Source organism: Dendropsophus ebraccatus, chromosome 3 (genome assembly GCF_027789765.1).
Source record: "Dendropsophus ebraccatus isolate aDenEbr1 chromosome 3, aDenEbr1.pat, whole genome shotgun sequence".
NCBI classification, from domain to species: domain Eukaryota; kingdom Metazoa; phylum Chordata; class Amphibia; order Anura; family Hylidae; genus Dendropsophus; species Dendropsophus ebraccatus.
In genome coordinates, this window is record NC_091456.1 from 7,847,883 (window position 1) to 7,874,434 (window position 26,552).

General features: G+C 42.8%; 1 protein-coding gene across 3 annotated transcripts; it reads right to left on the minus strand.

Moving 5' to 3' along the window:
• Positions 1–17,466, minus strand: ERP29 (endoplasmic reticulum protein 29). 3 transcript variants are annotated; one of them, XM_069963976.1, is made up of 3 exons: positions 17,337–17,466; positions 9,565–9,703; positions 1–3,232 (listed from the first exon to the last, which is right to left on the minus strand). In XM_069963976.1, the coding sequence occupies exons 1-3, from the start codon at positions 17,451–17,453 to the stop codon at positions 2,730–2,732; spliced, it is 759 nt and encodes a 252-aa protein (XP_069820077.1). In that variant the 5' UTR covers positions 17,454–17,466; the 3' UTR covers positions 1–2,729. The 3 variants fall into 3 exon arrangements, with proteins under 3 accessions (XP_069820077.1, XP_069820079.1, XP_069820078.1); XM_069963978.1 differs by lacking the exon at positions 17,337–17,466 and adding an exon at positions 14,597–15,062; XM_069963977.1 differs by lacking the exon at positions 17,337–17,466 and adding an exon at positions 14,601–15,061.
• Positions 17,467–26,552: the final 9,086 nt, after the last annotated feature.

The window sequence follows — 26,552 nt, forward strand, 5'->3', positions numbered from 1 at the left end:
CAGAGGTGGCAGCAGAGAGCACTGTATTGGACTGGAAAGAATACACCACTTCCTGCAGTGCATACAGCAGCTGGTAAGTACTGGAAGACTGGAGATTTTTAAATAGGAATAAATTACAAATCTGTATAACTTTCTGACATCAGTTAATGTGATTTTTTTTTCCTGCTAGAGTACCCCTTTAAACCTAGGTGATAATGTTACAGATTGTTTTCTGAAATTCTTTACAACTCATGTACATTTCTGCATTATTAGATGTTATATACTTTGTAGAATGTAGAGGAATAAGCTATAGACCCCATTCTCCAGCGATAGATGCCTCCAATATATTATTACCTCCCAGGTGGGCAGTTTCTGCTGTAAGGTGAGATCTATATACAACCTATACCCAGCCCCTGCCCATCCCTGGTGTAGTATACATTGTATATTATGGATAGTGTATGACACAAATAACATATAATAATGGGGATGACCGGTTCCGTCCATCTCCTGCAGACTGTCCCCCATAGGCCCCCTAGTCCTCTGCTATCCCACCTTCCCCAGGGGTCTCCCTGCATTGGGATTCAGCGCGCTCACCCTGTCAGCTACACAGCCACCAGAGAGCAGGCGCCAATTGCTGTCGCAGTCCGCCATAGACTGTAATAAATACTGCAGGATGACGGTACTAGAGACAATACAAACGCAAAGGTAAGATATTGGGTACTATGTGGCATCAGTATTTTATATATAATATAATATATATATGGTGACAACTGACCTCTGTGGCCAACAACAGAACGATCGGGAATTTCCTGTGTGTCCAGACCGGACCAGGAAGTAGGGATCAGCTGGGATCTGGTGAGCGTCAGAAGAGCAGAGGTGGGGGAGGGGTGAGATGAGTAAGTGAGTACGCCTTATTTTTTTTTTTAGCCAGTCTGACCCCTTAAAATAAATAAAAATAATTAAATAAATATTTGTAACATCTTTAAATCTCTGAATCTAAGGACAACCCATCCCAATCCAATCCCTGTAAATATCTATCTAGGGAGTACTATAAAGCTGGACTCTTCTTTCTTCCCATCCTATAATACTGGTTGATATTTTTGCCCGTTGAAGATAAATAACACATACGGTACCTAATAACCTGTGAGAAATCCAGACGTCTGGGAGAATGGGGGGGACCACAGGGGGCTGACATGGCAGCTACGTCTTGCTTCACTCCAATCGATTCCTATAAATCCTAATCCATACCCAGCAGGCTTCTATCTCTCCCTTTGTTTCGAGGGCAGACGTTCTACTATAGTAAATAGGATTTGCACAAATCCCGTGGTGGTCGGCGCTCCCTGCGGTTTTGGTAACAGTTTCTGCCTCTCTGTTTCCCAGCGGTTTCTGCAATACGGAGGACAGAAGTCTCCAGGATACGGAGTGCGGCCACTTAAAGGTGATCCCAAATATCAAAAACATTATACAGTAGAGTATATTATAGAGTTCTATCCACAATGGAACCCATTCCTGGCCAACCAGATGCAGTTATTTAGTAGGAGTTAGGCTCCGGAGACACTTACTTCTGCCAAAGAGATGAACACTTCAAGACTCTTACATGTAGGTAACTGGAAAATTCACACAAAACTTTCACAGGGATTTACAGACAACCTTCTAATAAGGCACCATGTATGATATCTACCAACGATTATCAAGGTGGGGTGAGATTTTGAATTTTTGGGACACCTACTGCAAAAAAAATAAAAATACATGTATACTTTTCCTTTAAAGGGAATGTGTCACCTACATTTTCTTCTACTGATTAGAATTATATAATAAAACTTGTTCTTTTATTGTAATGTTTCTATTTTTATTTATTGTAGGGGGGCGGCCATATTGCCTGGGCTGTTTTTAACAGCATTTAGTGACATGCTTTACAGCAAGACTCATGGACATAGATGACAATAGACAGACTCTGTCCCCTTGAGATGAATGTGAGACATTACTGAGCACGCTCTGTGACCTGTGAAGAGGTCATTCCACAGGGATCTGCTATTGTCTCCTCTATCTACTATCACATGATGCTGCAATGCTGTACAGATCACTTTACAGCAGCCTCCTCTTATCACCACAGACACAACAGGAAGTCTCAGCTTAGTTTTAGCCCCAGTGGTGAGAATGAGAACTGCAAGATATCAGGATTATTTTATAATATAAATAGAAAAATGGAAAATTAGGAAAAATTTCACCAAAAATTCTTAAAAAATATGTTTAACATAATAACACCATATACACAATAAGTCATTTTCTGATGACACATTCCATTTAATGGAATATAATAGTATATAGCTGAACCAGTAGGAAAATAGAACCGATGTAGGTCCTGGTGCCTAATAAACTAGAGAACACAGGGCAGCGGATGAGACTACCAATGGGAAGAACAGGCGGCCATGACTTGTGGTGTCAGGAACATGAACTGTCGGAATAAATAGATTGGCGTCTTTTATACGTCGCTCTTATCTGAGATTCCGTCCACGTCTGCTTTGAATTTTTTTTCCGTACACTTCTTAATACCTCCAGCACGGGCACAGATGTTAATATACTTAGTGCACAGGGACGCCAACCCCCCTTTAGTGCAATGCGGTGCCACTTTCCTACCCACCTGGCATAGACCAATGAAAAGTTAAAAAAATTTTGGCCAAAAATTTGCAACTTTTCACCGGTCGGCACAGGGCACAGGCTCTGATGAATGTCGCCCGATGTGTCTGCTCCTAAAGTTCCTCCCTGTCTTGGTGTTTGGTCTGGAAGCTGCTGAGTATATTCAGCCTCTTCTGTAGATCCTCCTTCTTGGATTCGCTCATCTTGTTCGTTTCGATCAGTTTCGTAATACGTTCAAACTCGCTGACGGCAAAGTTCTCTCCTTGGTCCAGGATTTTGCTCATGATCTTTATGTATTGCTCGGCGGACTGTTTCTCCAGCTCGCCCACATTGGCCGCCATGGTCTGAGCCGCCATCAGGAACCTGCTCCGCTCTTCTGTATTGGTAGACTTGGTGAACTCTCCGGCTAGCATGTCATAGTCCTCCAGGCACCCCGGCATGCCCAGGTAGACTCCGTGAGTCTTCAGCCAATGCTGGATGGCGCTGGTCCTAATCACGCCGGTGTACGGGATTGGGCTTTCAAGGTCACCATTCACGAACAGATAAAAATGAGGGAAGTTTTCCTTATCTAGCTTGTATCGCTCCCCCAACTCCATGTTAAGTTTATCTCCATAATCTGCAAAAGAATAAAGGGACAATACACAATAAGAACGGACAACGTTTCCGGATTTGTTACAGCAGTCTGCTCTACTAGGGTCACACAAAGTTGTTTTTTTTTTCGGACGTCATTTTGAGGCAAAAATACAGCCGTATTTTAATAATTATGGCCATAAAAAAAAAATCACGATCATTATTTACATCCATAATTATGAAAATATAAATGAAAATACAGCCGTATTTTTACCTTAAAAAAAAAACAACATTGTATGATGATACGCCTAAGGTGCCTGATAGAAGCAACGAGGAGGAGTCCAGCACTTGTCAATAACGTGGAGAATTTATCATTTGTGGCAGCTTCACTTTCCCCCTTAGGCTGTGGTCACACATAGGATTTTAGTCAGTATTTCTGTCAGTATTTTTTTTTTTTTTTTCAAACAAAGGCCGGTTAGTAACTGACGGGGCAAAACTATAATGGAAAGATTTGCCCAGTTTCGGTGTTTTCAACCTACCGCTGGTTTTGGGTGAAAAAATACTGACTGAAGGACTGACGGAAATACTAGGTGTGAACATAGGCTTATACCAGTGTCAACTGCACAAAATGTATCAAATATTGAGCAAAATGTAATAGATTCAAACTTTTTTTCTTTCAATGCATGTTTTAGTCTTTTTTCACAACCCCCTCAATGGTTAAAAAAAAAAAAAAATGGCATTAAAAAAAAAATGTTTTTATTTTTTATTTTAATAAAACCTAAATATTTCACCACATATAAACCAAGTGTGTGTGTGGGGGATATTATCAAACTGGTGTAAAGTGAAACTGGCTCATATTCCCCATTTCATTCCTTACAGGTGGAATCTGATTGGCTGCTAGGGGCAACTGAGCCAGTTTCACTTTACACCATGTTTGATAAATCTCCCCCCCCAGGTGTCTTTTACTGGTACTTATCAGCTGCTGTATGTCCTGCAGGAAATGGCATATTCTTTCCAGTCTGACACAGTGCTCTCTGCTGCCACCTCTGTCTTTGTCAGGAACTGTCCAGAGCAGGAAAAAATCCCCATAGAAAACCTTTTCTGCTCTGCACAGTTCCTGACATGGACAGAGGTGGCAGCAGAGAGCACTGTGTCAGACTGGAGAGAATACGCCACTTCCTGCAGGACATACAGCAGCTGATAAGAACTGGAAGACTGGAGATTTTTAAATAGAAGCAAATTTATAGATCTGAAACCAGTTGATTTGTAAGAAATGGGACAGTGCCGTGGACAGTGATTGGCTGAGCGGGCGGTCACTGTCAGATGAATCCGTCTCGGTCAGTGAGGTGGGATTATTCAGCCTGGGAGCAAAGATGGCGTAGGACGACACTGGAGGAGCACAGAGAGGAAGAATAGTTCTGTTTGTTATGTTCTGTGTCTGGGCAGCAATATAATAAAAGTTATTTCTGAGCGGAATACCCCTTTAATAAATCCCCCTCTATATCCACACTTTTCCCATGTCCCTGGAACTGTACAAGCTGACGCATTTCAAGTTGACAACATGGCTCTTTGTATTATGCTGACAGGTCTATTGTGCCACGGTATACAGCGGATTCCTAGTCCTCATCCTCATCCCTTCACCAATAACTGATGGCCGCTGGGTATACAGGCAGATACACTAGTGGCCGCTGGGTATACAGGCAGATACACTAGTGGCCGCTGGGTATACAGGCAGATACACTAGTGGCCGCTGGGTATACAGGCAGATACACTAGTGGCCGGCGAGAAGGTGGAGAGAGATCACTAAGGTATAAAGATGGTGGATTCATAGGGAAGAGGCTGCTGTATGGTTGTACAGGCAGAATCGTGTAGTCCACAGGTGTCAAACTCCGGCCCTCCAGCCAGGGGCGTAGCTAGGAATCACCGGGCACCATAGCAAAAACTTTTAAGCGGCCCCCCTCCCCTACGCACAACACAACGCAAGGCACTGCGCATATATATATATATATACATATATATATATATACTGTATATATGATGTGGCCAAAAAATAAAATCTATTGTGGCAGAATCCTGGCTGCAGCCACAAGAGTGACTGGCAGAGCAGAGAGCCAATGGCTGCTTGCTATGACAGTCCACAGTTTTTACCTATAAGGGTCCACTAGGAGTCCTTGGTAAATACATAGGTGCAGGAGCACACTACCTTCTGCTTAACCCCTTATGTACTGCAGTGTGTAAGTGACCCAAAGTTCTGAAGACCCCTCTTACCTTCTCCCCTGGGCCCCCCTCTTGTATGGGCCCCATAGCAACTGCCTACCCTGCCTCTATGGTAGCTACACCACTGCCTCTAGCTGTAGTAAAACTACAATTCCCATCATGCCTGGACAGCCTTTGGCATGATGGGAATTGTAGTTTTGCAACAGCTGGAGGGCCACGAGTTTGACACCCGTGCTGTAGTCTAAGACAGACGGACCTGAGATCCAACACAGAACATATCAGAGCAGGTTCTGTCATATACAATACGAGTCCTTTAAGGACAGGAGCAAGGACAGAGCGACTGTGTGAACAGAGCCTGAAGCCGAGGTCAGAATATCTCCCAGCTGTAAACAAGTTGTCATTTCCCTTTCGCACGCGACTGGTTTATATGTCGGACCGGCTCTGCGGGACCTCACCTCACCCCAGTTACATAAACTCCATGTCAGTTCCTAGAAAGAGTAAGAGAGGCCCTTATGTAAGGAGTCTGCGGCACGGGGACCCATCATCTCTCCTGTCCTGTACAATATCCCTCATCCCGCTCCTAAAGCCGTAACGCAGGGCCCAGGACGCCATTGTATTTGTTCATCTGACAGTAATAATCCTATTAAGAGACGTCCACATTGTCTCATGGGAAAACTTCAGCCCTTGTGGAAACGGGGCCTATTAGACAAAGCGATTTTTAACTATCGCAAATTAGATCGTTAATCGCTACCCTGAAATCGTTCCCCATATTACACAGAACGATAGTCGTTAGTTACCATAGTTACTACGATCGGTGACGCCATCTGATCCCAGCGAATGAAGGAACAATGTAGAATTACAGCGAGCGATTAACGATATTTTGGTGTCATAACGCCAAATGATCGATGAACGATTTCTTATTGCTCATTTGATTGCTGCTGCATTTGCACAAAATGATTATCGTTTAAATTTGAACAATATAACGGTAATTTGCACGATATTCGGCCCATGTAATAGGGCCCTAACACATCAGCGCCGGCTCAGGATCTTCCCAACAGCCATAAAGTGCTGATATACCCGAGATACCGGCCATCCCCTGCTGGTTCGGGATACCCCCTGCTATTCCTCCTTGTTTACCGATGCACTCGGGCAGGATTGACAGGAGGGTCATGTAGATGCATTGTTTTCCATATTATGGCTGCCTGCAGGTCTGATAATCCTGAGTGACAGCTGTCATTTCTACTCATCAGACCTGCAGTTGGCTGGGACTTGCAGCCGTGATACAGACATTAAAAATGCCCCTGTATTAGGTTAAAGAGGTACTCTGGAGAAAAATTATTTCTTTTAAATCAACTGGTGTCAGAAAGTTATATAGATTTGTAAATTAATTCTATTTAAAAATCTCAAGTCTTCCAGTACTTATCAGCTGCTGTATGCCCTTCAGGAAGTGGTATATTCTCTCTAGTCTAACACACTGCTCTCTGCTGCCACCTCTGTCCATGTCAGGAACTGTCCAGAGCAGCAGCAGATTCCTATAGAAAACCTCTCCTGCTCTGGACAGTTCCTGACATGGACAGAGGTGGCAGCAGAGAGCACTGTGTCAGACTGGGGAGAATACACCACTTCCTGTAGGACATACAGCAGCTGATAAGTACTGGAAGACTGGAGAATTTTAAATAGAATTAATTTACAAATCCGTATAACTTTCTGAAACCATTTTTTGTTCCTCTGGAGTACCTCTTTAATGTAAGCATTTCAAAAGTGAGTTTTTGCAAATGGAAGGGAGTCCCACCATAAGACTGTAACACTTTCACAAGCTTTAAAAAACAAATTGCTAAAAAAAAGATCTGTGTTATCTCTATACAATGAAAACTTAAAGGGAAACTATCAGCAGGTTAGAAGTATCTATGTGGTTATACCGCACAGGCGCTGAGGATAGGGCAGGGTGAGAGGAGGGGTGCACCTAGCAGATAGGGGGCGCTGCTCCCATACTACCTCTCCTCTGACTCTGGTCAGCCGTTATCCCATTGTCTCTCCTATATTATCCTATATAGATAACACAGGTGGGTTTTCCGGTGATTTGTTAATGTGTAACCGGCCTTACTATGGAATATCCCGGAAGCGCTATATCTTGTATATCACTGATAATAGTCACTTATTACTTGTTAAAATGTGATTTTTTTTTTTTCTTTATCCGAATGTCCTAAAAACCCCCAAAACCTAACAGCAACAGCAAACATCAGGGAGCCGGCAGCTTTGAGGTGCAGCACACGGACTTTGCGTTGCCAGATTCCTATGAATAGAAGGAAGTAGATAGAGACGCCTCTGGCAGAGCGTCCAGCTGGCGCGGTTATATCACAGCTCCGTCTGGCCGACATTCCATCTACAGGTACAAAAACAACACAATACTAATGGCCCGTATGTATGATGGGAAATATCAATCTATCACTGGATCACTGGCTGAGGTTTGGGTTTACACAATTGTGGCCTCTCCTGACCCGTCTGACACAAATACTTATATTTCTCATTAAATAATAACGCCGGAGGATCTATACTTAGAATTATTGCTCTGTTATTCCTTCTGGACTAGCGGCGGCTACCATTCCTGTTGCTGAAGGATCAGCAATGTATATGTGTATATAAATATATATATATATATATATATATATATATACACATATACACACACACCCTGTTTCCCTGAAAATAAGAGCTAGTAGAGGTTTTGCTGAAAGACCCAGCATTAAAGCATGCCCGCCAAACAGAACACCAGGGCATGCAGCTGGGATTCTTTTTAGCCTGCCAACATTGTACTCTACTTTCACCGTCCGTTGCAGACCAGCTGCATGCAGGACATGAAGACCGTCATCTGCCATGAACCCTGATGTTCCCTTCTGTGGCTGTCACTTGTAAATATGCAGGTAAGGTATCAAAGTTTCTGCCGCCATCCCTGTTGTCCCCTAGCGCCAGATAAAGAGCTGCATACAGTTTGCCGTTATCCCGTCCATACTGTACACTGTCCCTGCTGTGCTGTGTGTGCTGTGGTGAGCATCCCCTGGTGGCAGGAAGTTGCCATACTGTACGATGTCCCTGCTGTGCTGTACAAGTGTGCTGTGATGAGCTCTCCCTGGTGGCTAGAAGTTGCCATATCGTACGCTGTCCCTGCTGTACTGTACAAGTGTGCTGTGGTGAGCTCTACCTGGTGGCTGGAAGTTGCCATATCGTACGCTGTCCCTGCTGTGCTGTACAAGTGTGCTCTTCCTGGTGGCTGGCAGCCACCATACTGTATGCTCTGTCCCTGGTGTGCTGTGGTGAGCTCCCTTTGGTGGCTGGAAGCCACCATACTGTATGCTGTCCCTGCTGTGCTGTACAAGTGTGGTGTGGTGAGCTCCCCCTGGTGGCCAGAAGCTGCCATACCGTACAATCTGTCCCTGGTGTACATGTGACATCCCCTAAAAATAAGACCTAGCACAGTGTAAGACACAGTGTTATTTTCGGGGGAAACACAGTAGATATACAGTATACATGTACACACTATTAGCAAATAGAATAAAAAGGCCCAGTTGTCCCTTTAATTTTATATTTCCAGAAAATAGATTTCTCAGCAGAGCTTACAGGGACACTTATACCTTAGATCCAGATCAGATAGATCACAGATTGTGCAAACTACTTTCTTACCTTCATTCTTGGCGCCATTTTCAGAATATTACTGAGGCCCTTTTAATTAATATTGGAGTGGTGCCTTGTCGGGGCATCATTCTGGCCACTCATTAATAAATGTGGGTGGGCCATCAGGGGCGGATGAGTGCAGTAGTCCCGCCCCCAGTGCACCAAAACCTTTTATTTACATATGAAATAAAGTACTAATATCCTGAATACAACGCTGAGGATCAAGGTAAGAAAAATACCTCCATCCTCAGCTCCCTTTAAAGGGGTACTCCGGCATCGGTATATAAAAAATATTAAAGATTTTATACTTACCTCTCTGCGCTCCCCCGGTGTTGTCCTGCTGTGACTCTGGGTCCCCTCCCTTTCCCGCCACAGCAATAAATGCCGCACTTCTATGGATGAACCCATCTCAGCAGTGATGGCCGCTCAGCAAGAGTTATTCCTCTGAACCCGATCCCCTTCTCCCCTATGGGACGTGACACCCCCCCCTACCTGAGATCCCGACGTCGGCCACCAGGAGCTCCTTACTGGATGAGGAACTTTCCGCCAGCTGCTTGAACTCGTCCTGCTTCTCCCCATACGGATACTGAGTATCAAACTTCACCAACACAAACTTCATCTTCGGAATGACCTGCAATTAAAGGTAAAACGCCATATTTACAGGAAATCCTCAAGGTGTGAATTCTTGCCCGCTTTGTTTTCCGATTATTTATTCTTAAATACGACTGTGTCAGGCAGATAAATGATTCCAGGGGTGATCACTGGGTCTTACTACATGAGGAAGTAAACCCCTCTCAGAAGCTACTTGTTGGTAGTGTTTAGCAGTGGTTGGGTGAGGGATGAGGGCAGGAATGGGCTCTGGATGACCAATGTTTGATCCATCAGGTTTGTGTTCACCATCCAGACTCAGGGGACATCTTTATTACACATTTGTCTCTGTCGCTGCATAAGGAGTTATGGTGTCTCAGTTATGTGTCCTACCATCAAGTACATCACTTTAAGGTTTTACATGAAAAGACCTGTGGCGGTGCCGAGATGCCGATGCCTAGGTCCCTTTTTAGAACCGTCCCCCCCCCTACACACCGGCTCAGACTGAAGCACATGAGGCGGGCCCACCAACCCCCAGTGTAATGATTGTCCCTCCCCTCTGTGACAATGCGCCATTGATTCTAATGGAGTCAGTTTCCAGATCACAAGCAGTAGTGTATACTTACCATCCACATTGCTTGTGACCAGGCATCCAACTCTCCAGTCCTTCGGCCACCAGCAGTAACTTCAGGCACCGCCTCCTCTGGCTGTCAAGCATTCTGGAGGAGGCGTGGCCCAAAGTTACAGAGGCACACAGAGACCAAGGACAGAAGGGGAGGGGGGGGGGCCAGATCACAAGAAGCACAGGTGGTAAGTATACATTGCTGCTTGTAATCTGGAAACTGACAGTATTAAATGGGTTGGCACCGATCCTCGGCACTATTTTATAATCTACAGCTCCCTTGCATGGCAGTGGATCTCCATGGTAACAGACTACAGACTACTTGTACTTCTAACATCTATTACCACCTTAGCAACAAGCGGGGAGGGTGACAGATCTGAGAGGTGGTGCTTATAGTCTGTATATCACATGTAAAAAGAAGATAACATTCTCCGGCTCCTAGAAATAATTCTTTATTGATTATGAAAGCATGAAACCGACGCGTGTCGGCCACCACAATATGTCCTTATAGATGATTCTAGAATATATATATATATATATATATATATATACACACACACAAACATTAAATATAAAATGCACATAGTACATAGAGAGGACAGATCTGGCACTGATTTCGGGTTTAAGGGTGTGCACACTACAGAATTGCCACGTATAACCCGCGGCGTATTCCGTCGCTCGTACCCGCATGTGGCGGCGCGCATTTCCGCCCGCGCCATAGACACTATTCTATGCACGGGCGGATTATGCCTTCCGCCAAAAGAAGTGACATGTCAATTCTTTTGGTGGAAATGCGCGCCGCTGTGTGCGGGTACGAGCGGCGGAAGACGCCGCAGGTTATACGTGGCAGTTCCATAGTGTGCACGCACCCTTAGAGAGGAACAAGATGGAAACATAGAAAGGTAAAAGATTCAGACTGGAAAACGACAGGAATCGGGGTCATAGAAATGGAGACTTCGTGAACCTCATGTGATATATTCTTATTTCTTCAGTTTTCCAGGGAAAACGGAAACTCTCCATGATTGATAACATGTGATACAACATGACGATATCATATAAAGGAGCTATACCTAATCAATAGTACGCATGATGGAGTATATAAAAGAGTATGTGCACCGAGCAGAATGGCTATAGCAAACCAATGATATACAACATAAATATATATATACACCAGTATATTATAATAACGCTACTGGTCAGGAGAATGCTGAACACATAAAGGAATTGCTATAGTGTATAATATGTAGAAATAATTATCAGTCAGAAATATACGGCTTCTGCTAAATCCAGTGATGCACGGATGACGTCTGCCCAAATAGATAGAGATATCCTGCACAATGAGTGATATCCTATATACAATGCATGATATCCTATATACAATGCATGATATCCTATATACAATGCATGATATCCTATATACAATGCATGATATCCTATATACAATGAGTGATATCCTATGTACAATGAGTGATATCCTATATAGTGTATGATATCCTATATACAATGAGTGATATCCTATATACAGTGCATGATATCATATATACAATGAGTGATATCCTATATACAGTGTATGATATCCTATATACAATGAGTGATATCCTATATACAATGAGTGATATCCTATATACAATGAGTGATATCCTATATACAGTGTATGATATCCTATATACAATGAGTGATATCCTATATACAATGTGTGATATCCTATGTACAATGAATGATATCCTATATACAATGAATGATATCCTATATACAATGAATGATATCCTATGTACAATGTGTGATATCCTATGTACAATGTGTGATATCCTATGTACAATGTGTGATATCCTATATACAGTGTATGATATCCTATATACAATGTGTGATATCCTATATACAATGCATGATATCCTATATACAGTGCATGATATCCTATATACAATGATTGATATCCTATATACAATGCATGATATCCTATATACAATGCATGATATCCTATATACAATGAGTGATATCCTATGTACAATGCATGATATCCTATATACAATGAGTGATATCCTATATACAATGCATGATATCCTATATACAATGTGTGATATCCTATGTACAATGCATGATATCCTATATACAATGCATGATATCCTATATACAATGAGTGATATCCTATGTACAATGAATGATATCCTATATACAGTGTATGATATCCTATATACAATGCATGATATCCTATATACAATGAGTGATATCCTATATACAATGAGTGATATCCTATATACAATGCATGATATCCTATATACAATGAGTGATATCCTATATACAATGTATGATATCCTATATACAATGCATGATATCCTATATACAGTGCATGATCTCCTATATACAATGAGTGATATCCTATATACAATGTATGATATCCTCTATACAATGAGTGATAACCTATATACAATGTATATCCTATTTACAATGAGTGATATCCTATGTACAATGAATGATATCCTATATACAATGCATGATATCCTATATACAATGCATGATATCCTATATAGTGTATATCCTATATACAATGAGTGATATATTATATACAGTGAGTGATATCCTATATACAATGAGTGATATCCTATATACAGTGTATGATATCCTATATACAGTGAGTGATATCCTATATACAATGAGTGATATCCTATATAGTGTATGATATCCTATATACAATGAGTGATATCCTATATACAGTGCATGATATCCTATATACAATGAGTGATATCCTATATACAGTGTATGATATCCTATATACAGTGACTGATATCATATATACAATGAGTGATATCCTATATACAATGTGTGATATCCTATATACAATGTGTGATATCCTATATACAATGAGTGATATCCTATATACAGTGTATGATATCCTATATAGTGTATGATATCCTATATACAGTGACTGATATCATATATACAATGTGTGATATCCTATATACAATGTATGATATCCTATATACTATGCATGATATCCTGTATACAATGAATGATCTCCTATATATCCTCACTATTCCAGCAGCAGTAGTGTCTGTCTATATACTTGTATATGTATCCAGTGCAGCTCTAGTGATTTTAGTCTTTTGCACCAACCCCAATCTTTAGGCGGTATTACACAGTCCGATGCGCTGGGGAAGCGAGCTGAATCACGTACAGTTCTATCGCTAAGGACACATTGCGGTGTTTGAAATGCGTTAGTTTCATGCTGTGATATTCCATATAGAACGATCTCTAGGAGATCTAATGCATCATCAACAAGAGCGCCGATATCTGGGTCTGTTATACAGCGGGTGGAGATGAGCGCAACTGGAGCGTGCTGGAGTTTTATCGGGCCGCATTTAATTTTGCTGGATGAAGTAGTTGGATGCAGCCCTAGAAAGTTTGGAAAAACTTGGGTACAGTCTAAGGCTACGTTCACACACAGTATTATGGTCAGTATTTTGCAACCAAAACCAGGAGTGGATTGAATACACAGAAAGGCTCTGCTCACACACTGCTGAAAGGTAGTGGATGCCGGCCATTTAATAGCAAATAACGGCCGCTATTTCAAAAAAAGTTATTTTAAAATAATGCTAATTATCTGCCATTAAATGGCGGCCATCCACTCAATTTCAGCAGTGTGTGAACAGAGCCTTTCTGTGTATTCAATCCACTCCTGGTTTTGGTTGAAAATTACTGAGCAGGAGGAGAGAAGACCGAGCGCAGGGAAAGGTAAAGTGTCAGGTGTTTGGGCTAGGGATGTCCATGCAGCCCTTACTGGCCGATTATCGGGCCCAGTATACAAGCGTTGATCTAGCAGATTGGCGCTCAATTACTAAAATGATCGGTCCGTGTAATAGGACCCTTAGGCTGTATCCACCAGGACGCCCTAGAGCTGTATCCAACTTCTGCAGCCCCGGGGAATCAGATGCTGAATAATCAGTCTCGGGCACGTTGTTTTCATCCGTTTTTTGCAAAAAAACCCAGATCAAAACGGATCCGTTTTTTTTGACGGACACAAAAATGTAGCTGACCCTCCTTTTGTGTCCGTTAAAAAAAAAACAGATCTGTTTTGATCCGTTCTTTTTACAATGGAAGTTAATGGAAAAACGGATCAAAACGGATGCACACAAATGCATCAGTTTTTTGCAAAAAACGGATGAAAAAAAAGGATTGCAAAAACGCCGTGTGAACCTAGCCTAACAGCGTGTATGGTGTGCTCCGGAGCTGTATGCGCTAAATGAAAACTAATGTCAAAACCTTTTCACTTTATTTCAGAGCAGTATAAAAAAAATAAAACGTTACAAAACATCTTACAGACCGGACAGGTGGGACGTCTCTTCTGCGGACGACGATCACGACACTTGTGCTAAGCTGCCGTATCTATAACCCGTCCTCCAGGGGCCCCTACACCAACAATGCAATCGGATGGTTTTTATAGAGAGATCAGACCAAAGAGCGGTCAACACCCCAACCACAAGACGTCCGCCAACGTCCACAGGTCACAGCAGCACACGGCCTCCTGCAATATGTACCATACACCGGATATAATCATTAACCAGGACCATAAACCTGAGATCTGGGAGAATATACACTACTCTGAGGATATTATAGATCTAGTGATCCCTCTGTACAGCAATCTATAGCACGGCTTTACTTATGGGAACGGATTGCGGTATTTTGGGGAGAAAAAAATGATAAAAAATACAGTTGGACGTCAGCTGTAGGTCAATCTACAACACAGAGGGATAGGAGACACCATAAGCGTACTGTGTTATAGTATGGGGCTTTGTGTACTTTTTTCTACCAGTTTGAGGGATTTTGTGTTCCATAAATCTTTATGTTTTTTTTGTTTGTTTGGCACAAATTATGTGGTTTTTAATGTGTTGATTTTTTTTTTTTATTTCCATTGTGTTGACTCGGAAATGACCCGGCAATTTTTTTCTTTCTTTCAAATCAACTGGTGTAAGAAGGTTATACAAATGCGTAATTTAGTTCTGTCTAGAAATCTCTAGTCTTCCAGTACTTATCAGCTGCTGTATGTCCTGCAGGAAGTGTTGTATTCTCTCCAGTCTGACACAGTGCTCTCTGCTGCCACCTCTGTCCATGGCAGGAACTGTCCAGAGCAGCAGCAAATCCCCATAGAAAACCTCTCCTTCTCCGGACAGTTCCTGACATGGACAGAGATGGCAGCAGAGAGCACTGTGTCAGACTGGAGAGAATACGCCACTTCCTGCAGGACATACAGCAGCTGATAAGTACTGGAAGACTGGAGATATTTAAATAGAAGTAATTTACAAATCTATATAACTTTCTGATATTAAATGAAAAAAAAAAGTGGAAAAAAAAAACACTGGAAAACCCCTTTAAGGACTTGAGAAAGTACAAACCCTAAAAAAAGAAAAGTGTGTACTAAAACACTACTCTGACCTTTGGCTTTTTTTGGGGAATTTATTAGATCTATAACATGACATTTCTCAGTAATTTCCGGTGTAGGGGCACTCCGGGCCAGCTTACTTCCACCAGAAGCATGGCATCATGAAAGGCAGCAGTGCCGTGACACCATGCTTCTGGTGGCAACGTGACTCAGGAAGTAAGCTGGCTGGAGTACCCCTTTAAGTCCTAAGGCAAAGCCCATTGGAAAAATCTGGAAAAAGGTCAAAACTACAAGGAACCCCCCCCCCCCACATAGAAAAAGTGCAACAAAATACTAATGAAAATGGCACAAAAACTCCTGTTTGCAGCGTTTGTCGCTGTAGTCGCCGGGTAACTCGGGCCGACTGGGATTTGTCCCCTTTGTTCTCGTCCCATTTCCATTCAGTACAAGATAAAAGGGATATTCCCCATAAGAGGAGGTATACACAGTATATATAAGGAGTATACAGCACTAACATCTGGATGGGGTATATACACAGGGATGTATATTCATGGAGCAATCACAGACGTCTGCCACTAATCTGCCCCATGTGAATACGGCCTGATGGTAAGAGGCCCTCCATACCGGGGGTAATCCTCTTATATCAGGCCGGCGTGTAGTCACCAGACGCCACATCCAGGTGGACCAGGCCGACCCCTAATCCTCAGCCCGGGGCGGACATGATTTTTATTAAGAACAAATATCTGAAATACCAGAAGTGTTATTGGTGCGGCTGCAGCGGGGGGAAAGAACGTCCGCCGACATATAGGAAAGACATAGAGGTAAGCCCTGCAGGAGCCGCGAGTCCTGTAATAATAATAAATGTAGGAGCCGAGCGTCCACAACGGCTGCGACCAGGAGGGGGGAATCACCCGCACATAGGATAGTCAGGAGCCCCCCCTGCCCGATGCTGACAGGTCACATACTATGGCATGGATAGATGGATGCCTATTAAAGGGGTTGTTCACCATTTTTTTTTCTTTTTAATCAACTGGTGCCAGAGATTTGTAATTTACTTCAATTAAAAAAATCTTCAGTCTTCCAGTACTTATCAGCTGCTGTATGTCCTGCAGGAAGTGGTGTATTCTCTCTAGTCTGACACAGTGCTCTCTGCTGCCACCTCTGTCCATGTCAGGAACTGTCCAGAGCAGGAGAGGTTTTCTATGGGGATTTTCTGCTGCTCTGGACAGCTCCTGACATGGACAGAGGTGGCAGCAGAGAGCACTGTGTCAGAATAGAAGGAATACACCACTTCCTGCAGGACATACGGCAGCTGATAAGTATTGGAAGACTAGAGATTTTTTTTTAATTGAAGTAAATTACAAATCTACCAAAAAAAATTGGTGAACAACCCCTTTAATATATATATATTTATATAGATGGCTGGCTATTAACCCCTTGTGTACATGCTATAGCTAAATCAGCACTTATAAGTCAGAAGAAAATACTGATGAATGAATGAGGAGACGTGACAGCCCTGGCAGCAGTGACAGCCGTGTGTAGCCATGGCCCGGGCAGCTGCAGCAGGTTCCCGGTACAGTCAGTGGGAGATGCGGATGGGATGAGCTCAGTACATGACAATGGGCGAGTCCTGTCCTGTGACTGCATGCACACTGCGAGTCCTGGATGCGGTGCCGCTACCTTGTAGAAGGTGATCTGGTCCAGGGATAAGGAGCCCTTGGTGTGCAGGGAGCAGCCGCACTGCAGGACGCTACAGGCCAGAAACAGCAGCGCACACCGGGCAACCAGCCGCGCCATGGTCTATGGAGGAAGCTGAGAAGCCGAGCGGGTCACGTGCTGCCTCACTGCACTTCCGGTCTAAGAGCAACTCTAATGTGTGTCCGGGTAATGTGACATCTATCTATCTCCTATCTATCTCTCTATCTATCTATCTATCTATCTATCTATCTATCTATCTATCTATTTCCCTATTATCTATCTATCTATCTATCTATCTATCTATCTATCTATCTATCTATCTATCTCCTATCTATCTATCTCCTATCTATCTATCTATCTATCTATCTATCTATTATCTATCTATCTATCTATCTATCTATTATCTATCTATCTATCTATCTATCTATCTATCTATCTATCTCCTATCTATCTATCTCTCTATCTATCTATCTATCTATCTATCTATCTATCTATCTCCTATCTATCTATCTATCTATCTCCTATCTATCTATCTCCTATCTATCTATCTCCTATCTATCTATCTATCTATCTATCTATCTATCTATCTATCTCCTATCTATCTATCTATCTATCTATCTATCTATCTATCTATCTCCTATCTATCTATCTATCTATCTATCTATCTATCTATCTCCTATCTATCTATCTCCTATCTATCTATCTCCTATCTATCTATCTCCTATCTATCTATCTATCTATCTATCTATCTATCTATCTATCTATCTATCTATCTATCTCCTATCTATCTATCTCCTATCTATCTATCTCCTATCTATCTATCTATCTATCTATCTATCTCCTATCTATCTCCTATCTATCTCCTATCTATCTATCTATCTCCTATCTATCTATCTATCTATCTATCTATCTATCTATCTATCTATCTATCTATCTCCTATCTATCTATCTATCTATCTATCTATCTATCTATCTATTATCTATCTATCTATCTATCTATCTATCTATCTATCTATCTATCTATCTATCATACAGTATATACATGGTTATAGTCGGAGGATAGTTGTAATGATAATAATAATAATAATAATAAACATAACCATGACTAAGGGTCCATTCACACTGCAGAATTTCCACCGAATTTCCACCTGTCCCATTGGTTTCCTAGGACGTCTCACACACTCCGCCATCCGCCCATTGACGTGTCCTTTTGAACCAATGGGACAGGTTGAACTCTGCTTAAAAATTCTTTGAAAATTCCATAGTGTGAACGGACCCTAGGGGAGCCCAGTGGCCACGTACACACTGTTGGCTGCTCTATCATCCGGGATCTTTGACCTGGATAAATGAGGAAGGATTGTATTCAATGTCGCACCGGATCATCCTGGAATATTTTGTTGATATTTGTGATAATGTCGGTAATAATCGTTCCCCGACTTTACAAGATTCAGATAGAAAGCAGAATATTCTCTATAGAAGGATGTTAGAGGCCGAGCGCTAAGTATTATTTATCTAAAACCACAGAACTTCCTCTTCTTCTTTTATATAAACCAGAATCCTTCGGCCGCACAATATCTGTGAAGCAGATGAGATGTCAGAGCGAAAGAAGAAGCATTGCAATGTGTTCAGTGCCGGGAAACATAGACAAAGCGTTATACTATGGAGCATATACAGGATGGATGGTATATATATATAAGGGGTATATACACCACAAGGCCAGTGCTGACTACTATGGATAGATGATGTATACAGTATGTAAGGAGTATATACACCACAAGGCCGATGCTGACTACTATACAGCACATACAGGATGGATGGTATATATGTAAGGGGTATATACACTACACGGCCGGGGCTGACTACTACACAGCACATACAGGATGGATGATATATATGTAAGGGGTATATACACCCCAGTGCCGGTGCTGACTACTATGGATAGATGATGTATACAGTATGTAAGAAGTATATACACCACAAGGCCGATGCTGACTACTATACAGCACATACAGGATGGATGGTATATATATATATGTAAGGGGTATATACACCCCAGTGCCGATGCTGACTACTACACAGCACATACAGGATGGATGATATATATGTAAGGGGTATATACACCCCAGTGCCGGTGCTGACTACTATGGATAGATGATGTATACAGTATGTAAGGAGTATATACACCCCAGTGCTGGTGCTGACTACTATACAGCACATACAGGATGGATGATATATATGTAAGGGGTATATACACCCCAGTGCCGGTGCTGACTACTATACAGCACATACAGGATGGATGGTATATATATATGGGGTATATACACCACAAGGAGAGCTGGATTTTCTAGCACCGGCTACATTTCTAAGTATCGGCTGTTTATGACATTTTATGAGAACCTCATGACGGCTTTGGAGAAGACTGACAGGGTGCGGCCACATTGCAGACACTAGAATTACTTTACTCTCCTTTCACACAATAAATGTCAGTTTCGTGGCATCTGCAATGTTTTCTGGACAACTCTGCGCTCCAAAGGTCAGACATACCCATCCATATCTATGGCTCCATTCACCTGATAGAGACAAATAGACCATCCATTTGGCGTCCATTATTGGGGGTTGTATGAGCATGGCTTTTCTCATAGAGCTTTTCTCATAGAGCTTTTTTCTCATAGAACTTTCCTCATAGAGCTTTTCTCATAGTTTTTCTCATAGAAGTTTTCTTGTAGCTTTTCCCAGAGAGCTTTTCCTATAGAGCTTTTCTCATAGTTTTTCTCATAGAAGTTTTCTTGTAGCTTTTCCCAGAGAGCTTTTCCTATAGAGTTTTTCTCATAGCTTTTCTCATAGTGCTTTTCTCATAGAGCTTTTTTCTAATAGAACTTTTCTCTTAGAGCTTTTCTAATAGAACTTTTCTTGTAGCTTTTCTCATAGAGCTTTTCTCATAGCTTTTCTCATAGAGCTTTTCTTATAGAGCTTTTTTTTTCTCATAGAGCTTTTCCTCATAGAGCTTTTCTCATAGTTTTTCTCATAGAAGTTTTCTTGTAGCTTTTCTCATAGTGCTTTTCTCATAGAGCTTTTTTCTAATAGAACTTTTCTCTTAGAGCTTTTCTAATAGAACTTTTCTTGTAGCTTTTCTCATAGAGCTTTTCTCATAGCTTTTCTCATAGTGCTTTTCTCATAGAGCTTTTTTCTCATAGAACTTTTCTCTTAGAGCTTTTCTCATAGAAGTTTTCTTGTAGCTTTTCTCATAGAGCTTTTCCTCATGGCTTTTCTCATAGAGCTTTCCTCATAGCTTTTCTCATAGAGCTTTCCTCATAGCTTTTCTCATAAAGCTTTTTTCTCATAGCTTTTCTCATAGAACTTTTCTCCTAGAGCTTTACTTATAGAACTTTTTTTGTAGCTTTTCTCATAGAGCTTTTCCCCATAGCTTTTCTCATAGCTTTTAGGGAAGCCCAGCAGACTGTACGCATAGCTGATTTTGTGCACACTGATCCCTATTAGGATGGAAATCACAGCTAAGCAGTAGTATATACCACCATGTATCATACAGTATATTGCTGCCTTCAGTTGCAGGAAGAGGAATCCGCTTCAGTTGGTTTAATACAATGATAGCGGAAACTCCAACACTGTAAATGTCAGGTGACACAATCCCATAGGAAACCATTGCTTGCAGTATTGTAATGTCTTTTCCCAGGCTTCGCCAACATGAAATGAAACGCAGACGAAACCCTGGCCGTGGTGCGTTGTTTTAACTCCTCCCCTCCCAGAGCTCACAGCTTAGGCTGCATTCACACGTTCAGTGTTTTTTCAGGTCTGTGGATGGAGTCCGCTAGCTACATCCATGATCCGTGCAAAATGGCCGTGTTTGCATCTGTGTCCGTGTTTTCCACCGACTGGATAAAATTGTAGTGTGCTAGTTTAAATAGAGTTTGCAGTTAAAAAAAAAAATAGTTTGCCCAACCTCTAAAAAAACCCCCAAAGAAACAAACATGTGATCTGTGTACACGGACCATGGATGTACACGGACCATGGATGTACACGGACCATGGATGTACACGGACCATGGATGTACACGGACCATGGATGTACACGGACCATGGATGTACACGGACCATGGATGTACATGGATCTCATTGAGTTCTATGGGGGAATCTGTGCCGCGCTTCCACTCCGAGTTGTCCTATTTTATCACAGAACGGATTGGGAATCTGTGAAAACACTGAACATCTGACCAGACCCATACAAAGCAATGGGCTATAAACTTGCCAAACAACTACACGGAAAGTGTGAATGCGGCCTTAGGCTATGTTCACACAACGTAAGTTGTGTATTAATCACGGCCGTTGTTGCCAAATTTGCAACAATGGCCGTGGTTAATGCACAACTTACGTGCACTACAGTTAGAGGGAGTCCCAGCCGGAGTGTATACATTGTATACACTCCGGCCGGGATCCCTAGCAGCCGCACAAGAAACTGATGTGTCATTTTTATGCGGCGGCTATTCATTGAATAATGGGCGCACAAGCCTGACAGGTCACACAATGGAGCGTGCGGATCCGGCCGCACACTCTCCATTGTCTGCTATTGTGAACTGGGATGCGGGCGCGCACAGGTGCACCTGCATCCTAATTCAGCACAAATGAAGATCATCCGGCCGGTACTGCAGTAGCGGCTGGGATGATCTTCACTAACACCGGCCGTTCTGTGATCCAACCGGGTCACAGAACGGTTGGTGTTTCACATAGTGTGAACCCAGCCTTAGAGGTTGCAAAGGATTCAGTATTTGCTGAATCCTCTGCAACCTTGACATTGAAGCGTGCATGTGGTGTTCATTGTTCCTAGTACTGTCAGAGCAGCACACATTGTTCCTAGTACTGTCAGAGCAGCGCACATTGTTCCTGGTACTGTCAGCTTCACCAAAAATTCTTTCTTTTAAATAAGCTGGTTCAGAAAGCGCCAGAGATTTGTAATTTACTTCTATTAAAAAATCTCATGTGTTCCAGTACTTATCAGCTGCTGTATGTCCTACAAGAAGTGGTGTATTCTTTCCAGTGTGACACAGTGCTCTCTGCTGCCACCTCTGTCCATGTCAGGAACTGTCCAGAGCAGCAGGAAATCCCTATAGAAAACCTCTCCTGCTCTGGACAGTTCCTGACATGGACAGAGGTGGCAGCAAAGAGCACTGTGACTGGAAAGAATACACCACTTCCTGAAGGACATACAGCAGCTGATAAGTACTGGAAGACATGAGATTTTTTTAATAGAAGTAAATTACAAATCTCTGGCACTTTCTGGCACTAGTTGATTTAAAAGAAAATTAAATTGGTGAACAACCCCTTTAATGTACAGTCTGGAAAAAATCACGGCATGTGTGAATGAGGCCTTAGTGTACCTAGAAGAACTGATCCTGTTCGGTCCCTTCAGATAGGGATGTGATGTCGATTTCCCTAATAATATCCGTCCTTAAAGGTCTCCAGACTTTCCCGATCAGGTGGGGCTGAAACACCCCGGGGATTAGGATGGAAGCCGATGGATCCCAGGCCTCAGCTTTTGTTTTTACAGCGTTGACAGCGGAACAAAAACCAATATCTGAAGCATCAGAAACAATTAGGACTAATGAATGCAATCTGCAGCGAACCTGGGCTGTCACCATAACCGCCCGTGACAGCTCCACTGAGCGGAAGAAAGTGGGTCAGCACTCGGGCAGCTGTCGTGCACAGGACACGCATGCATTGTTTATTCTATTGTTGGCCAACCAGGAGAAATAGTTCTCACACACTCTCTGTTACTAACTATAAGGTGCAGGAGCGTGGCGAGGATTTATGGGGTCCCATAGCAAGGAACTGTACGGGGCCCCATAGCAAGGAACTGTACGGGGCCCCATAGCAAGGAACTGTTTGGGGCCCCATAGCAAGGAACTGTATGGGGCCCCATAGCAAGGAACTGTACGGGGCCCCAAGAACTCTATGCCCCCCACTTATGCAGATACTTACATGACCCGAAGGAGGATGGCGCCAGGCAGCGTCTCTGTTGGGGGTAGGAAGAGCGAGCCACCTGACCATACGTGGCGGGAGGTGCAGGCAGTGGATGGCACTAGTGGCAGTGCCTGATCCAGCTGTCACTGACAGGTAGTGGGTGTATGGACAGTGGGGCAGCAGGTGCAGGCGGCGGCCACTAGTGACAGTGCCTGATCCTGTCACTGCCGCGTGGAGTCTCTGTCTTTCTGGGGCAGGAGGGTGCTGTTGGTGAGTGAACTGACAGTGCCACTATATCATTGCCATATAGTGCCCATACAATATCCTGTATACAGATAATACATCCTTTTAGTGCTGCCTGCTGGTACCATGGAGACAGAGCATGTATATTGCCGATGGGGGCCCAGGCCCCCCTGCCCCACGGGCCCTATAGCAGTCGCGTGGTCTGCCTCCTTGGTAGCTACGCCACTGTTCAGGTGATCATGTAGACTGTAAGCACTAGGGGGCAGCGTCCTCTGTCCCTGTGTATCAGTCATTTACTTTACATATGTTGTTTTTTTCTTTATTTTATGTTATGTTCTGCAGGTTAAACCCTCATCATTTGTATAGAGTTCTGAAATAGAGGATGCTTAGGTAAGGTGCGCCAACCAGGATCTGATCGCTCAGTTATTGGCCACTCAGGCTAATATAAAGTATACTAGTATAAATCTAGCTGTTCACCTGGTCCAGCAATATTGCATCGCCCAGTGAACATGATGATGTCACCAATAGTGATGATGTCACCTATTGCGCACTGTGTGCATGGGATACTGCTGCCCGTCGTCAGCCTCCGTGGTCACATGTATCTACCCTTGCCCATGACCATTAAGGACAGTGATTAGGAGCGAGGGTATATTTATCTTATATAGACCCCTGTATATGGGTAATTTTTTTGTTAGCCTTTTAACTGCTTGGTCATACACAAAGAATGGTTCCTGTTCCTATAAGAATCCCACTGATATTCCCAATCTATGTTTTTTTATCCCATTGCTAAGACCTCAGTTGACCTCTTCTTGTTCATTTCTTCAGTTAAAGGGGTACTCCGATGGGAGAAAAAAATCTCAAATGAACTGGTGCTAGAACAGACATGTCAAACTCAGGCCCTCCAGTTGTTTTAAAACTACAATTCTCATCATGCCTGGGCAGCCAAAGCTAAACCTTTGGCTGTCCAGGCATGATGGGACTTGTAGTTTTGCAACAGCTGGAGGGCCAGAGTATGACATCCCTGTGCTAGAAGGTTATACAGATATTTAAATTAAAGGGATTTATAGATTTGTAATTTTTTTATTTATTTAAAAATCTCCAGTCTTCCAGTACTTTCAGCTGCTGTGTGTTCTGCAGGAAGTGGTGTATTCTTTCCAGTCTGACACAGTGCTCTCTGCTGCCACCTCTGTCCATGTCAGGAACTGTCCAGAGCAGCAGCAAATCCCCATAGAAAATCTCTCCTGCTCTGGACAGTTCCTGACATGGACAGAGGTGGCAGCAGAGAGCACTGTGTCAGACCGGAGAGAATACACCACTTCCTGCAGGACATACAGCAGCTAATAAGTACTGAATGACTGTAGATTTTTAAATAGAAAGATATATAACTTTCTGACCCAGTTGATTTGAAAATGACTTTTACAGCAGAGTTCCCCTTTATGTGAATAAGTACCCCTATAGTATGGACAATAGAGGCAGAAATATGCAACAAATGATGTTGCTTCTTAAGAAATGCCGCCCCCTAAATCCCATCCTAGAAACAACAAGAATAGCAGTGAGTGAACCCTGTGTAGGTCTCCATGTGTTCTGTAGAGATTAGTCCCCACAACATGATAACACGGAGCGGAGCGGCCGCCTTAAAGGTGACTCCGCAGTTTTTCCTTTTAACACAGTAACCAAAACATTGTTATGTAACTTCTAGAAACAGGTAGAAAATGGGTTATTGTGGGCAAAGTTATTGTCCCGTGTTGGCGTACAGAAGGCGCCGGCCGCGCTGACCGGGACTTTCCGTGCATTTAATGTTTCACTTTCTATAAATCTGGTTTAGCAAGTTTTTATTGTTTTTGGTTAAAGGGGCAGGTATCATCTCTGTGGACTTCTCTTGTTTCCTTCTTCATAAATGGGAGAGTATACAAAGGAGTCAGGAAAGAGACGACAGTATACGGCTTCAATATATATATAACAATATGGGCCCTATAGGGCGTCTGGGAGCAACAGGGCCAGATGTTCGTATGCGTATGGATGGATCTGGGGGAGGGAACCTTCATTCTCCAGCTGTTGCAGAACTACAACTCCCATCATGCCTGGACAGCCAAAGCTTTAGCTTTGGCTGTCCAGGCATGATGGGAGTTGTAGTTCTGCAACAGCTGGAGAGCCAAGGTTCCCTCCCCCTGGGATAGATACACAGCGAGCAGCCGGCTCTGTCTTTCTCCACCTTCTTTGTGATAACTGTGTAAAAACAATATAGAGCAGGTGACAACCAGAATATTTCTCTAATGTCAACGATGAACGTAACAAAGGGAAACAAAACGGCCGATATGTTTGTTGTGGAACAGGAAACTGATTTGCTTTCCCTCTATGTTGTATAGCAGCGCAAGGAGTCCCTGTGGGGCGGCTATGGAGGACCGATAGACACTTCATGTGTCCCCATCAAATCTGAGGCTTATAGAGGTAGAAATTAAGTTTAAAGGGGAAATCTGGATTTAAAAAAATAAATAAACTGGTATCAGAAAGTTATATAGTTGTGTAATTTGAAGCTAAGACCTCAGTTGACCTCTTCTTCAGTTAAAAAAATAGTATTCAAATCAACTCGTGTCAGAAGGTTATACCCTCCAGTACTTATCAGCTGCTGTATGTCCTGCAGGAAGTGCTGTATTCAGTCTGGCACAGTGCTCTCTGCTGCCACCTCTGTCCATGTCAGGAACTGTCCAGAGCAGCAGCAAATCCCCATAGAAAACCTCTCCTGCTCTGGACAGAGGTGGCAGCAGAGAGCACTGTGTCAGACTGGAAAGAATACACCACTTCCTGCAGGACATAAAGCAACTGATAAGTACTGGAAAACTTGGGATTTTTTAACAGAGGTAAATTACAAATCTATATAACTTTCTGACACCAGGTGATTTGTAAGAATTTTTTTTTTGCTGGACAACCCCTTTAAATTCCCTTGTTCTAGGAGAAGGTTCCATCCTTAAGTCTATGTTCACAC

What these genes read in the sequence shown, in the direction of transcription:
- ERP29 (XM_069963976.1), bottom strand. Translation starts at nt 17,453, where the DNA reads ATGGCGCGGCTGGTTGCCCGGTGTGCGCTGCTGTTTCTGGCCTGTAGC. An exon ending in ACCAGATCACCTTCTACAAG is followed by an intron (nt 9,704 to 17,336) that starts GTAGCGGCACCG and finishes CTTTAATTGCAG; the next exon opens with GTCATTCCGAAGATGAAGTT. An exon ending in GGCCGACGTCGGGATCTCAG is followed by an intron (nt 3,233 to 9,564) that starts GTAGGGGGGGGT and finishes ATTCTTTTGCAG; the next exon opens with ATTATGGAGATAAACTTAAC.